At 46.2% G+C, this 15000-nt stretch overlaps 2 protein-coding genes across 3 annotated transcripts in view; one reads left to right on the top strand and one right to left on the bottom strand.

Moving 5' to 3' along the window:
• Positions 1 to 6922, top strand: part of otud4 (OTU deubiquitinase 4) — a 22609-nt gene extending 15687 nt beyond the window's left edge. Inside the window, exons 14-20 of one of the 2 annotated variants that reach the window (XM_017721104.2) lie at positions 642 to 762; positions 1114 to 1186; positions 1497 to 1552; positions 1781 to 3020; positions 3649 to 3843; positions 3982 to 4022; positions 4420 to 6922. In XM_017721104.2, coding sequence (XP_017576593.2) covers positions 642 to 762; positions 1114 to 1186; positions 1497 to 1552; positions 1781 to 3020; positions 3649 to 3843; positions 3982 to 4022; positions 4420 to 5535 — 2842 coding nt within the window. In that variant the 3' untranslated portion in view covers positions 5536 to 6922. Of the gene's footprint in view, positions 1 to 641; positions 763 to 1113; positions 1187 to 1496; positions 1553 to 1777; positions 3021 to 3648; positions 3844 to 3981; positions 4023 to 4419 lie in introns of both variants that reach the window. The other variant, XM_017721103.2, reaches the window with a different exon arrangement.
• A 1181-nt stretch (positions 6923 to 8103) lies between these two features.
• abce1 (ATP-binding cassette, sub-family E (OABP), member 1) overlaps positions 8104 to 15000 on the bottom strand; it is a 13321-nt gene continuing 6424 nt past the window's right edge. The window contains exons 5-18 of the mRNA XM_017721106.2: positions 14776 to 14893; positions 14350 to 14487; positions 13882 to 13951; positions 13581 to 13677; positions 13165 to 13254; positions 11784 to 11905; positions 11045 to 11266; positions 10902 to 10961; positions 10740 to 10798; positions 10267 to 10377; positions 10019 to 10161; positions 9621 to 9743; positions 9309 to 9420; positions 8104 to 8677 (exon numbers count right to left, since the gene is read on the bottom strand). Coding sequence (XP_017576595.1) covers positions 8630 to 8677; positions 9309 to 9420; positions 9621 to 9743; positions 10019 to 10161; positions 10267 to 10377; positions 10740 to 10798; positions 10902 to 10961; positions 11045 to 11266; positions 11784 to 11905; positions 13165 to 13254; positions 13581 to 13677; positions 13882 to 13951; positions 14350 to 14487; positions 14776 to 14893 — 1513 coding nt within the window. The 3' untranslated portion in view covers positions 8104 to 8629. The remainder of the gene's footprint in view (positions 8678 to 9308; positions 9421 to 9620; positions 9744 to 10018; positions 10162 to 10266; positions 10378 to 10739; positions 10799 to 10901; positions 10962 to 11044; positions 11267 to 11783; positions 11906 to 13164; positions 13255 to 13580; positions 13678 to 13881; positions 13952 to 14349; positions 14488 to 14775; positions 14894 to 15000) is intronic.

Raw genomic sequence — 15000 nt, 5'->3', positions numbered from 1 at the left:
GATCTTTTTTTCCCCCAGACAAATTTCCTATACGCTCTTTCCTTTTCCGCACACATCACAAAATGATCTGTGTGAGGGACCTGTAGGGCTGGGACACTAATCACATGTCTAAAAATGGATAAATCCGAATCTAGAGAAGTTTTCATCTCCGAAGAAATAAAAGCATATCGGGTTTTGAAAATGTACAAGTTAATGCAAACACTGTCTTTTACTTCAGAGCTTGTGTTCTTTTTGCCCCTTTGAGTGCTTTAGCTTTGAATCAGTTTTTAAACGCCACCACACACTTTGAGAGTCTCTCCGTTTTAGTTTTTGGTGGTTTGTTTATTTATATATATATTTTTATTTACCTTTTGAGTTACACTGGCTACAAATTGAGTCACATTGGCTTTGAAATAAGTTTTTAGCTATTACTGGTGGATTGATTCTGATGTACCGTGTTGAGTAAACAAAATATCAAAAGCATGTCAGACTTGATGTGGAGTTTTCAGTGCCTTTAAAAATCCACTGTTTTCAGTAAAAGGCAACTTGACATTCCCCTTTTCGATTATACGGCCCTCATCGATAATAATCGATAAACAGATGAGCGGCCCTAGTCCTAGTGATCTGTGTGTGAGCTCTGCCTTCTCTGTATGTGCATATAGGAAGTCTGAACAGGACGTTGGTGCGCTGGGGGTGTCGCCTGCGGAGAAAGAGGAGCTTCTGGTGTTGGAGCTTCTGCACAAAGATGAGAACAACTTCCCAAGTCTTGAAGCCAGTGCACAGGTGGAGTAGCGCTTCGGTCAGAAGCTGAAATTTGGTCCATGGCCTGAAAGAATTCTGTCTGAATTTGACCATCGACGTGATGCTGAATAAAACCACAAGACAGCTGTTCAGTTACCTTTTCCACAAGAGCTGCTATCAGATCATTTAACAGAATTTAGTTCAGCCCAATTGTCCGTTCCAAACCCGTCCAAGAAAAGGTTTATAATCATCACTCGGCGTGTTTCAAAAAACATCCCAAAGGTTTTTAATCAGAGTACACTTCACATAGATGAAGGCACTGCTGTCATGCTGGCCTCGTAGTCCTTGTTGTTGTCCTAAGACCTGCTAATGGGTGTGTTTGTGTGAACGCAGGCAGCGGCTGCTGCTGTCAGTGAGGGTGGCAAAAGGGCAGAGAGGAAAGGCTCCCGAAAGAAGGCAGACATGGGTGAGTTCTGTGCATTGAGTGTGTATTTGGTTTGGTTTTTAAATGTAGAAATTCTGGAAATCCTGAACTTAACCGGCCCTGCAAACGTTCCCCTGGTGATTCGGCCCGGTAAAGAATGATCCACTTTCATGAGACAAAAAAAAATCCAGGGTCAGGTGGAACTAAGCTGAAAATTAGCTGGCTAAGCAATAAATCCTGCTTCCTGAGGCAGTCCCATTTTCACGGCTCTCTCACGTTTCTTTTCTTTTAATGTTCTTTAGATTATGCAGTTTATACACCCTGACTTGTTTTGTTTTCTTGTTTGCTTCAGAAACTAAAGACCCATCTCAGAGACCTGAGCAGAAAGCAGATAGGGGAAAACATGGAGTAAGTTTCACCTCCTGTTCCTTACTCATAAGAATTGTTTACTAGAAACCTTTTTAATGCAATTTGGTTACAGCAGCCTGATAGTTTGAGTATCAGAACTTGAGAACTGGATCGGGCTAGAGCATGCCTAGATTGGTTCCGATCCCTGTCCTCTGGATAGGATCAGGACATCCTTATTTCTATTTGCTGTATCCTAATAATTTAATGGCCTGCAATGTGTTCCAGAAGAAAGGCCCTGTGGTTCAAGACCAAAGAATCTCCCCTTCCAGCAAAGAGAAGCCCAACTCGTCTCCTCCCTCCACGCCACCTTCTGCTAACTCACCTGCTCCTTTAGCTCTTAAGGCCAATAAAGCTGCCCCTCCTCCATCTGCACCTGCTTCTGGTTCTGCTCAGGCCCCCCCAGCCTGTGCTCAAACTGCACCTGTTCCTTCAACAGCACCCCTTTTGTCTACTGAAAATACCCCTGGACAGTCTCAAACTGCCTCTTTTGCACCTATAACAACTTCTGGATCTACTCAGGCTGTCCCTGCCCTGTCTCCAACTGTTGGGTCTAAAACAACTTCCAGCACCCAATCACAAAAGGCTTCTGCCCAAGCCTCTGCTTCAGCCACAGTAGCACCAAGCCCTCAAAATGCCCCTACCCAAACCCAAACTGCCCCCAGTGTGACTAACTCTGTCTCCAGTGCTTTGCCCTCTGCGCTGACCCCTAACCCTTCTAACACAGCCTCAGTAACTCCAGCTGCCCCTGTGTCTAATTCTGTCCCTTTGCAAGCTGCCCCAGCACCCACAACTACCACTGTTCCTTCTTCACTCATCTTCCTAGCAACCTCTGAACCTCTAACCACACCTACATCTAAGCCTAGCACTACCCCTTTATCTACCCCAACCACTTTACCTACCCCAGCCCACTCTGAAACTGACCTGGTAACCACCCTTGCCCTTCCCCAAACTACCTCAGCAACATCCCAGGGTCCTGAACCTACCCCGGTTCCATCTCAAAGTGCCCCTCCAACCACTCCTGCCTTGGTAACTACCCCTGCCCAAGTACCCACCCCCACTCCCTCTCCTGTTACCCCCACATCATCAGTTTCTGATACTAAAGTGCCTGTCCAAACACCTCCTTGTCCAGCTGATGTTCCAGGTGCCCCTAGTACTCCTCCTGCCCCAGTTTCTGTATCTGCCCCCACCCTGTCAGAGCCTGCCCATGCACCACACTGCATTACCTCTCCTGCCCCAGTCAATGTATCAGCTGCCACAGTTCCACAGTTTTCCCCTGCTCATGCTACCTTTCACCCTCTTGGGCTTGGTACTTTTCCCATGATTCCCCACTACCCCCCTTATATGCCCTCTGCACCTACATCTGCCCCTATGCTAACCCCCTCTGCTTCCATTTCTTCTGCCCCATCTCCGCTCTTTTCTCACCCCTCAGAGCCACGCCCATATGAGCCTGCAGCCTCACCTGTCGCAGGTAAGCTTCTTTCTGCTTCTTGTTTTCAGTACATGCTCTTCAACAGGCTAGAAGACCCCTGAGTCCACACTACGTGGTGGTATAACGGTAATGTTAAAGGTAGTGTTCAAAAATGATGCCAGGATTTAAAATTCTGACCCGTCCAATTTCAATTCCACCTCTGAACAGCCCAACCCAATTTTTAGAGAGGCCACTGATTGGTGTGGGAGCTGACCGATAGGTGATGCTGAAAGAAAGGAACAGCTGACTAAGATCTACGTTCACTACAGAACACATTCGATTGGACTTTCACGACACCAGTCACTCAACCTTGCGCTCTGAGATCCTTTAAAACGGGTCACTTTAGCATCAGTTACCTGCAACCAAGTTACCTTCAACCTGTTGTTACCTAATCTAACATATATTTGCTTATGTTTTATGACATTGCTTTTTATTAAGAGAAAATGAAGAGAAAGTTCTGACTTCAAGATGGCTTTTTTTTTTCCTTACAGCTTTTAGCTGTTTGTTGTACTTTTGTTGAAAAGCCTCAGATGTACCAATGGCAAAAGTGGTGAATAGTGTAAAATTGATTTCTCATTGAAACCGTTGAACATGCTGAAGCCCTGAGTTTGCCCATCTGTTCCCACAGGTGTTGGACCTACTGCAGGGCCCGATTGCTTGCCCCATGGCCTGGTCCCTCACCCCCAGCACCCCTTTCCCTTACCGCCACTTTCCCACCTATACCAGGATCCACTCTACCCAGGGTTTCCCCAGAATGAAAAAGATGAAGCTGTCCAGCCTCCATATTTGTCCCTCCAGCGCAGCGGAAAAGACCTGCCAAAAGGTACCGACCTCCTACGTACACAACTGAGAGGAAGATGGCTGGTGTCCTGTGGAATGAAGCTGTATGACATTAAGTATTTCTTCACTTGAGCAGTTTGATTCTTGACGTCTGAAGACATTTTGCATTCATTGCTTTCAGATCCGAGCATCCTTAGATTCTTCTTTAACCTCGGGGTCAAGGTAAGGGATTATTTGTGGAGACCTCCTGCATGTTTATAGTGTTTTTTTTTTTCTTTGTGAGTCAAATTTTGCGTCCCCTGTCCGTTTTATCAGATGCACCAACCATATAGGTGTACTTTGTAGGTTTATGTTAACTGATCATGCCTTTTACTGCAGTGCTGGGTGGTCCACCACCCAAATAATATCTGGTCAGTGGTGGTCCTGTAGCAGTCTCTTTCCGTTAATAGAGGTTTGGGGTGGGTGACATTGTGTATCAGTTGTAAACCTACTGCACTTACATGATGTTTCTGATTTAAAACTGCCAAAGAGTGAATGAACATGGTAGGTGGACCTAATAAACTGGCAACACTGTGTACATAGAACCCCCTTAACCTTGTATGTTTTATTATGTCTGCAGGCGTACACTAACCCGATGATGCCTCCAGTCAGCTACTTGGCCCCGCTGACCCATGCTTATCAGATTCAGCTTAAAGTTCCTCCACGTGCTCCTTCGTCCAATCCTTACACTCCACCTTGGCAATCAGATAACCCACCGTCCATGCTGCACATGAGCTCTGCCCCAAACCACCCCCTCATTGGCCCACCTGTTGGTCATTTTGAGGTACGGAGTGCGGTCCCGGCTCCTCCTCCAGTGGAAGCTAGCAGTTACAGTGCCCACCCTCATTCAGTGCCTATGCATGTGCCCCCTCAGCCAGGTGTGCCTTGGTCTATTGCACCTTGTCCAAATGTCTATGCTGGAATCTACTCTGCTCCCCATACCGGTCAATATTCCGCCCCTCCATGTCCACCCCAGAGTGGTCTGGCTTATCCCTCCCCATCTGTAGGGCACCAGCGGCCCCCAGTTCCCCATGCCCAACATCACGGGAGGGATAACAGCATGGTGACTGTTGCCCCGGCAATTGAGAGAGGTGAGGGAGACGGCCAAAGGTCGTTGACCCCTCAGGTCGAAAAGCCTGTTTGGTTAGCTGGAGGTCAGCCACATTCTGGGTGCAGAGACAACAAGCCTGCAGCTGTCCCCGTTGCCATGGAGCCACAGCGGGGGTCTAGCGCTAGTCCGGTGGTTCAGATGGTGTCTTTTGGCAGTGTGGCAATGGAAGACGCAGAATCAGCTAAGTTAGCCAATGGAAACAGGCGAGAGGACAACCTCGCTACGAGCTTTCAGGGCGGAGCTTCTGTAGGGCTAATCTCACAAGTCCAGTCAGGCTCCGCTGTTGACGAGTGGGACCTAGAGGAGGCGGAGTACGGCGATGCAGATCTGAGAAGTGGGCGGTCCTACTATAGCCGATCCTTCAAGGCAGGAGGGAGGCGGGGGCAAGAAGACAGAGGAGGAGGGTTCAGGGGGCGGAGCTCCAGAGCACGGAGAGATTATGGCGGACGGGGCAGAGCAAGTTTCAATCAGCCATATTACCAGACAGGATATATGAGGGGAAGGGGGCGGAGCTACGTTCAGCACTCTAACGCCAGAGAGGCGGGATTTGCCGGTGGTCAGTTCACACCTGCAGCCGAAACCTGACGAAACCAATCGGTTTGATTTACTTTTAATTCTCGTAACTTTGGTGTTTTTAAAATATCCCTTTAAGTTGGATTATTTTCCGTCTCTAATTTAGAGGTTTTCTCTGCTGTGTCCGATCCCTCCGATGTATATATGTTTGCATGTGTATCTGAATGTAATAAAAGTTTGAAAACGAAGGCCGCGGCCTCGTTTCTTCTCCACGCGGTAAAGAAATGGAGACGAGCACTTTTTGGACAGCACTGAGTTGTGTGCGGTTTCCTCCCACTCCCAAGTGGACGACCCCACACGGCGCATAAATCTCACTGCTGACCTGAATGTATTGAACTTTGATCAAAACTGGACGAGAGCCGAACGTCCTCAATGCCTTTTGTTTACCAGTCACTTAGCTAGTTCAGTTGTCCTCGTTGGCTCTAAACTCGATCTTCACGTGGCTTGGGCTGCCTGCATTTAAATTTGAGACGCTCTCAGCTGTCCCAGTACACGTAGACGGAACATGTGGTTCTCCAAGTGTCCTATTTTAATGACTATAAATGCTGTAGCGTTTTCTGGGTTTTAAAACTCAGAATTTCTTCTTAAGCTTTGACCTTCTTCATTTGTTTTGGGAAAACCTTTTTATTCTCCTTGGTGTGGCTTGGCCCTGCCCTCTCTGGAAGCTGGAAGAGGACTTGCCTGCATCCACTCACCTGTCAAATTCAGGATGCGGGTGGAAAACTGTTGATTTTTCTCTCCCTGCCCTCCCAAGAGGTACTGCTTTTGGAGTAACCAAACGATTCAAGGCACTTGGAATTAGGGCGACCTGAGTTGTTGGGACTCCTGCACCATGGACTTTTCCCAATGTTAGTGTCTTTCCCAGTCCTGCTCCTGGACTCCTGCTGCTTCACCGTGTTCCCTGCTCGAGCGCATCAAGTGTACACTAATGAAGGGCTGGCTAGGACTGAAAAACCCATCTTTGGAATTGCTTTTCCAAACTGGATTCTTCCTCAAAGACTGCATTGCTGTCCTTGTGGTACTGAGAGGAACACCCTGATTTAAAGGCTTTTAAAATCCATCGGTTCTGGAGTCGTGCCTTAGCTGTGTGAGTTGCTTTAGCAGCTCATTCAGAAAGCTGTTTTTGGTTCAGTCGCTAAACGTTTGTTTAATTTGAAAAAGCACCTTTATGTATGTTACTAATACTGTCCGATATTTTTTTTTTTTTTTTTTCTCTTGTACATAGGACCCTCTGTAGACATGGAAGTAGTAGACGTAGTGAGGAAACTGTGTCCTTTTGTAGTACGTGTTCTGTTGTTACTTGAGTGCCTACTGTTGTTGCAGAAACCAAAGAACTTAGGATGCAGTTTTGATATGGAATGTCAATAAATGCAAAGGATGTTTTCTGTCCTGAAAAGTTTGAGCTGTGACTTTTTTTTTTTTATTTTTCCATATCCTGGAGGTAAAGGAACTCCTGCAGACCAAGGCTGCCCAAAGCGTGGCCTGTGGAGGTGTTTAATTTGGCCCAGCAGAAAGTTACCCTGACCCCACCCCCTCACCTGTACTTGGTGAGAGAACAAACCTTTTGACGCTAAATACAACTCCACTTGGAAACACTTGTTCGTGATGAAACGGTACAAAGTGACTAGGAAAAAATTCGACTTATAATAAAAGTAAAGTAGGCTTTTTTTTTCCTTCTGTGAAGTTACCAATTTGGAGATATGAGGTTTTGTTCAGACAACAGCGATTATACACACACACACACACACACAGGCCACTTTATTAGGTGCTAGTAAGGTTGCTAGTAAAGGTTTGGACCTCTTTTGCCGTCAGAACTGCCTTAATTCAACAAGGTGTTGGAGACGTTCCTCAGAGATTCTGGTTGGTTATTTGAGTTCCTGTTGCCTTTCTATCATCTGGAACCAGTCTGCCCATTCTCCTCTGACCTCTCACATCAACAAGGCATTTTCGTCCACACAACTGACCGCTCACTGGATGTTTCCTCTTTTTCGGACCGTTCTCTGTAAACCCTAGAGATGGTTGTGTGTGAAAATCCCAGTAGATCAGCAGTTTCTGAAATACTCAGACCAGCCCGTCTGGCACCAACAACCACGCCACGTTCAAAGTCCCTTAAATCCCCTTTCTTCCCCGTTCTGATGCTCGGTCTGCACTTCAGCAAGTTGTCTTGACCACCTCTACATTCCTAAATGCACTGAGTTGTGGCCGTGTGATTGGCTGATTAGCTCTTTGTGTTAAAACAATTGAACCTTATAAAGTGGCCAGTGTTTGTGTATACACACACCAACAGTTTTCTTGTAAGTCGCTCTGGATAAGAGCATCTGCTAAATGCTGTAAATGTGTGTGTATACATGTGTTTTAAAACCACTGGCAACTTACCCAGGCTAGTCTCCCTTGCTGTGGTTGTGATGTTAAAAATTGCACTGTTTTATATTGAAATCAGTTTATCTTTCAGCCCTTTTACTCCACCAGCTATGTGTCTAAATCTAAAGAGTCACACCTAAAAAGAGGGGCAGCCACCCTGAAGCCTGCAGTTCATCCGTATTCCCCAAGTTATAAACCACGAAGGACAAACGCTTAAACTTCTTGAGAAACTGTTTAATAAGATGCATCACATGATATAATGATTAAAATATTTTATTCAAAATATACAGTTGGTGTTTGGTGTGTCTCTCCCTCTCCGCTGGAGCTCTTTGTGACCAGTAACACATCGGAGTTACTACGTGTATAACTGGTCACCCAGAAGCCGAAGTCTTTCTAGGTCCCCTCTATAATTCTTAAACAGGCTCCTCTGCCTCACCCGCTTCAGCACTCAAAACCAAAACGCTGGCTTTACTTCTCCGACCGGTCCAGTCTGTTAGACGGTCAGCGCTGGTGTGAAGAGGGCGAGGCAGAGGAGGACTGCTCAGAGTTACTGGAACTGGACCCACTGGTTCAGAATGATGAGTTGGTGTCTGTCAGTCAGTGTTTAAACGGTCCCATTGCTTCACCTTCCTGGATGATGTCACTTATTGGGAGAGACGTGGCCCAAGGGACCACCGTGGGGGGAATTTTTATCATTATTTTTTTTTTTTGTTTGTTTGCATTTTTTGAAATGGACCCTTCAGTTTCAGTCGTCCAGGAAGAAGTAGTTGCCACTCTTCTTTTGTTCCACGTCCTGATGGAGAGAATGAAAAGAGAGGAGCATCAGGAGAACTGTAATATGATTAAGGTGGGTCTGTTATTTAAAGCGCTATCTTGGACTTCATGACCCCATTTTCCTGCAAAAAATTCTTGTTTCTTTAATCGAGCTGATGCTGCTAGTCCTCTACTCTAAGCCCTCCAAAGCGGAACGCATGCTACACAACAAACTTTGGCAATTGGAGGCAAATCTGAAGGCTAGGAGCTTCATCAGAAGGGGGTGAGCAGACGAGCCGCTTGCTGAACTTCAGCATTTGTGCGTTTTTGTCTTGTTTATAATGAACGGAGCAGAACGTTAAGACGTACGGCAGCTGCAAGTTCATAGTCAAATACATCTCAGAACGGAACGATCAGTTCCGACCACATTCATACTCCTTTTATACGTACAAGTACAAAGACGTCTGGTTTAGATTATCTTTGTCACATGATAATGAGGGAGAATTTGGGTATTGAGCACTTTATCTTGGCCAAAACTCTGTGTACCCTCTCTTTGCCTTAGGCTACACTGTTTTGCAAGTCAGCACTGAGTGTCTGGTCTTAATGCGCCACGTTTGGGCTTTTACGATTCTCTACCTTTTAGAAATGCCTTCGTTAAACTGTGCGTGTACCTTAATGGAGTTCAGCTTGTTAATTCTTGGTCTGAAGTTGTTGGGGTCTCTCCTGAATGTGATCTCCAGCTGGGCCAAGAACTTGTTCATACCAGCCAGCAGAGTCTGTGGCCTGTAACACACACAGTCACGCAACATTTATTACAGTGAAAACTGGGTAAAACAGGCCTAACGACTTATTCAAAATCATTAAAAACTAAAATACATACAAGCTAAAGCCCGAATGCTGATACTCGACACACACACACACACACACACACACACACACTTCAGTAATGAACAGAATACACAAAATCACAAGACGCTTCTCACGTGTTGGCGGAGGTGTTCTGGGAGGGAATTCCGTCAAACACAATCACGCGGTCCGCCAGGTAGGTGGCCATGATGAAGTCGTGCTCCACTACGAAGGCCGTTTTCTTTGCATGGAGAATGAATCTGTAGGGAAATACGAAGTGAAACTCATTGGTCATACAGCAGCTTCATTAAGGGCTGCAGCATAAAGAGGGCAGAGACAGGATAACAGGCTAAATAGGACGTGATGTCCTCAGCACCAATGGCTCACAGCTTTTTCATGTCTTAATAGTGCAGGTCCAGGATCAGTTTTGCCCTCCATGTCCTACTGAACACGCTTACACAGGCGGTCCTACGTCAGACTGCATCAAACTCGGGTTATTCCCGTCTTCAGTCACAGAACATTTAGTGGGCGTTACCGTTTGATGACTCTGGCTGCCATGAGACGCTGCTCGGAGTCCAGGTAGGCCGACGGCTCGTCGATCAGGTAAACATCCGCCGGCTTCCCCAAACACAGGGCCAGCGCCACACGCTGCAACTCGCCACCAGACAGATTCTGAACCTGCAGACACGCGACGAAAAGAGAAAGTTTAACCACAGAGTAACAGACAGGAAGCAAGTGACTGGCAGAGTGTGTTTTTGTGTGCTTGTTGTCACGGCAACTCACGTCCTGGTCGATGATGCTCTCGATTTGCATGGGCTTCATGACATCGGTAACAAACTGGGGATGTGTGTACGCGTCTCTGATCTTCTCATGTAGCAACGCACGAACACTGCCCTAAAAAAATTAATAGACGGATAAAAAAAAAAGAAATCCAGACACTCCAGCTCTGCAAAACACTTCTCATAAATGAAGGTTCTGTAAGGTGGGGGAACACAAAGATACTTCAGGAATAACCTGTGCATGAACCAAAGAAGGGCTCATCTAAAATTCAATGGAAGGAAAAAGTAAGAACGGCTTATTTAACTGATCCACAATAAGCTACGCAGTTACTTCACACTGGCTGCTGTTTTCACAGGTTTTCTATAATTAGAATCAGTGAGGTTTCTTTTTTTTTTTTGGATCCATGTATAATAAATATCAAATACCATGATACAGCATTCAGTATTTCATTCAGTCCTGATGTGTGTCTGACTCACTTTAAACTTGGGGCTGATCTTCTGAGGTTTGTAGCTCACGTTCAGAATTGGCACTTCACCTGCAAACACACAGTCCCATCAACAAACACTCACACCAACAATGCAGCAAGGCTTAGAACATCGGCTCTTTCAGGCCTTTCCGAGTGAGCAAGTGAACGTTACCTCCTCCGTCAGGTTTCAGTCCTCCTGCCAGCATTCTGATGAATGTGGTCTTTCCAGTTCCTGCAGTGAGAGAATTATACTCACTTTAACTCAATGATCCAACTCATTCATATCCCCTCATACAGACAGACTCCCTCTCTCACCGTTCTCTCCGAGCATCACCATGATCTCGGAATCGGTGAACTCTCCCTCAGTGATGCTGAGCATGAAGTCTCCCATGCGTTTGGTCATGTTGGGGTACTGGTAACGGCACATCTTCTTCACCTCTTCTTCCGCTGCCGTCTCCGCCACCTTAAACACCAGAGAGGTCTCGCGGAAACGCAGGTTTTCAGTCGGGACATAACCGTCCAGGAAGATATTAATTCCTGGAGGGAGGAGGGGAGAGAATGAGTGAGAATTAGAGCTTCCAGAGGCTGAAATTTCAGTCTATTCATAAATAGGCCCAACAAAAATTAGTTTAAACTCGTCTGGAACCACATCAAGTTCTGAGTCCAAAACTGACCTGCATACAGCTGAACTTTGAAACTGACCTGAACTGATTCATATTCACACAATCAAACCCGACAAGGATAGCTCTGGTTAAATTACTGCACAGTGACACTCATTAAATCACGGACAAATAAAACTAAAAATATATACAAACTACTTTGGCAAAGTAATCTGCCAAAATGAAGTTTAATTAGTAAATTAATTAAAGGGCAATTTAAGTTTATTAAATTATTAATTAAAATGCTTATAGCCTGGATAAACTTTGGGATCTTGTGCTCTGAGAATCCGAGTTCAGACAAAAACTTCAAGCTCTGATGAGAATGTGTGACTGTATTGGAGTCTGAAGACATTCGATCAACTTGTACGATTTTTTTGTCCTTATAATTGTGTTACCTTCTCGGACGCTGAAGGGCATGGTGACGACTCCATAGGCGCTGGGCACTCCATACAGACAGCAGATAAAGTCAGACAGATAATCCAGCACACTCAGATCGTGCTCAACCACAATGATATACCTACAGCGAGAGAGCGAGAGAGCGAGAGAGAGAGAGAGAGAGAGAGAGAGAGAGAGAGAGAGAGAGAGAGAGAGAGAGAGAGAGAGAGAGAGAGCGCGAGAGAGAGAGCGAGAGAGAGAGCGAGAGAGAGCGAGAGAGAGAGCGAGAGAGAGACAGAGAGAGCGAGAGACAGAGAGAGAGAGAGAGAGAGAGAGACAGAGAGAGAGAGAGAGAGACAGAGAGAGAGAGAGAGAGAGAGAGAGAGAGAGAGAGAGAGAGAGAGAGAGAGAGAGCGAGAGAGAGCGAGCGAGAGAGAGAGCGAGAGAGAGACAGAGAGAGCGAGAGACAGAGAGAGCGAGAGACAGAGAGAGCGAGAGACAGAGACAGAGAGAGAGCGAGAGAGCGCGAGAGCGAGAGAGAGAGAGAGAGAGAGAGAAAGAGAGAGCGAGCGAGCGAGAGAGAGCGAGAGAGCGAGAGCGCGAGAGACAGACAGAGAGACAGAGAGAGAGAGAGAGCGAGAGAGAGCGAGAGAGCGAGCGAGAGAGACAGAGAGAGAGAGAGAGAGAGAGAGAGAGAGAGAGCGAGAGAGCGAGAGAGAGAGAGAGCGAGAGAGAGAGCGAGAGCGAGAGAGAGAGGATATTACTACGACTATATTTAAAGAGCGCAGAACTGGACACCGACCGTCTTTTCTTTGCTGCAAGTTGATTAATGTTTGGGTTCAGGCTCTGAGCTGCTGATCTGCCGCTAAGCGTTTATGTTGGCTGAGCTGCAGCTGAAATGCATTTTGGTGATAGGACTGGTCTGGAATGAGGGGTAACCACTGTCCCAGAGACTGTTGCTGGAGTGGGAGAGTCAGACATTGTGTTGCAGTGCATGCTGGGGACTGTAGTGCAGCGCGTTCTGAAACTGGCTAATATTGACAGAAAATTAAAATACCTTTTTGGGCTGGACAGGATTTTGTGGCAGGCCTGATGTGGCCTGCGAGCCTCGTGTTTGACACATGGGCCACAGAAATACACAGGCCGTTTTTGTTACTGCGCTGATATGTAAATTACTACTGTTCTGATTGGCTGCCCTATAATGTGCCTTGTTCAAAAAGCAGGCCAGACTAAAACACTCCTTATAGCTTCAGTGCGGATGGCCGGAGCTAAGCCACTGTAGGCTGATTATCCGGATGCTTGTAGAAGTCTTGTTTTGTTTTTGACTTTACGAAAACAAATATTTCACAACAGGCTGGTTTTTTCCCAGATGTACATGTAAGAGCTGTAGGTGTATCTGACCTGTCAGGTGAGATGAGGGATCGGATGGTGATGGCAGCTCTCAGTCTCTGCTTCACATCAAGATAACTGGACGGCTCATCAAACATGAAACTACAGAGATACAAGGGTAAAAATGACTACATACCTAGAAAAGACCTGAACTACTGACCAAAAGACAACACTGACTACAACAGTCAAACAAGACCGGAGACAAGATAGCCAGTAATATTCCCTGCTGCAGCGCGTCGTTCCTGGAGGAACGTAATTTCACTCCATTCTGTACTTGTACACACAGTCTTGACTTGACTAGCTGGAGTTTGAACAAGTCAGCAGGCGACAAATGCTGAGAAGACAGAGAAACAAAGGAAAAACGGACATGCACTCCAGGTAAACGTCGGAGATGGAATAAAAAGAACAGAGAAGAGAGAAGCACTGACATGTCTGCTCTCTGGATGCAAACAACAGCACAGGCGAATCTCTGCAGCTCTCCTCCTGACAGATCCTCCACGTTACGATCTCGCAAGTGCAGCAAATCTGACCAATCACAGCACACACAGTCAACACGGACTAACGTGTTAATATTAGTTTCTAATAACCACAAAATTTCAGAATTAAACCTCAAAAAAGTCTGAATGAGTTGAGAATTCAGTTAAATCAGAGTTTATTTGTATCTGTGATGCTCTATTCTATACTTTATCACTATCTAAGCATAATAACCCGCAAAGCCAGCATACATACCCAGCTGGTCACACACTAGCTCCTCTGTTTTAGTGTCGTCCTTCCTCCTCAGGATGTCTCCTACTGACCCCTGCAGGCAGAACAAAGTATTAGAGCTGATCAGAAAAGCAGCACGGCGTTATTAACGCTGGACTTCTCCACAGAAAACTCACAACTGCCCAACAGCAAATAATACACACAGAAGATTTCGCGTTTCCTGAAGTTTACCTGCTGACATACAGAGCTGTGGGGATCTAGTCTGGCCCCGTGACCGGAAGGTCGCCGGTTCGATCCCCAGGGCCGACAGTCCATGACTGAGGTGTCCTTGAGCAACTTAACCTAGCCTAACTTAGCCTAACTTAGCCTAACTTAGCCTAACTTAGCCTAACTTAGCCTAACTTAGCCTAACTTAGCCTAACTTAGCCTAACTTAACAAATGCCCGTCGTCTACAATGAGCTTGAGAGAGTGCGTGCAGGCAGATTCTTCACCTTAACAGTTTTGGGGATCTGGTCGACGTACTGCGGCTTCACGATGGCCTTCAGGTCGTCCTCCAGGATCTTGGTGAAATAGTTCTGCAGCTCAGAGCCTCTGAAGTAGGCCAGAATCTCCTGCCAGTCTGGAGGAGCCTAGAAACCCAAGCCAGTAATATACAGAGCCAGTTGTGAAGACTAGATAAGGGAGGGGCTACATCTTTATCTTTGAAAAGGCAGCACTGTGTGACTAGATTTGGCCGATGGAATCTTTACACTCCGTCCCAAACAGTGCGCAATAAATACAGCCTGTTGTAAATCATCACACAACTGTTTTAATTTAACTTGCGGTGCATGTATCTGCGTATACATATTCATTTACCACACTGCACCCGACTTTCACTGAAACTAAGCTCAGTAAATGTGCATGTATTTCTGACTCACATCGTATTTGCCCAGATTGGGTTTCTGCTTTCCTGCCAGGATTTTGAGAGCAGTGGATTTTCCGATTCCGTTGGTTCCCACCAAACCCAGCACTTCTCCAGGACGTGGAATGGGCAACCTGCCACGGTCACATTAAGCAGACTTATGTATATGCGTGAACATATGCACAGAGATGCATCTACAACACTAACATAAGGAGCGATTAAACGTAACTGACAAGCGTTT

Source organism: Pygocentrus nattereri, chromosome 9 (genome assembly GCF_015220715.1).
Source record: "Pygocentrus nattereri isolate fPygNat1 chromosome 9, fPygNat1.pri, whole genome shotgun sequence".
NCBI lineage: Eukaryota > Metazoa > Chordata > Actinopteri > Characiformes > Serrasalmidae > Pygocentrus > Pygocentrus nattereri.
This window is presented reverse-complemented; position numbering and strand designations above follow the sequence as displayed.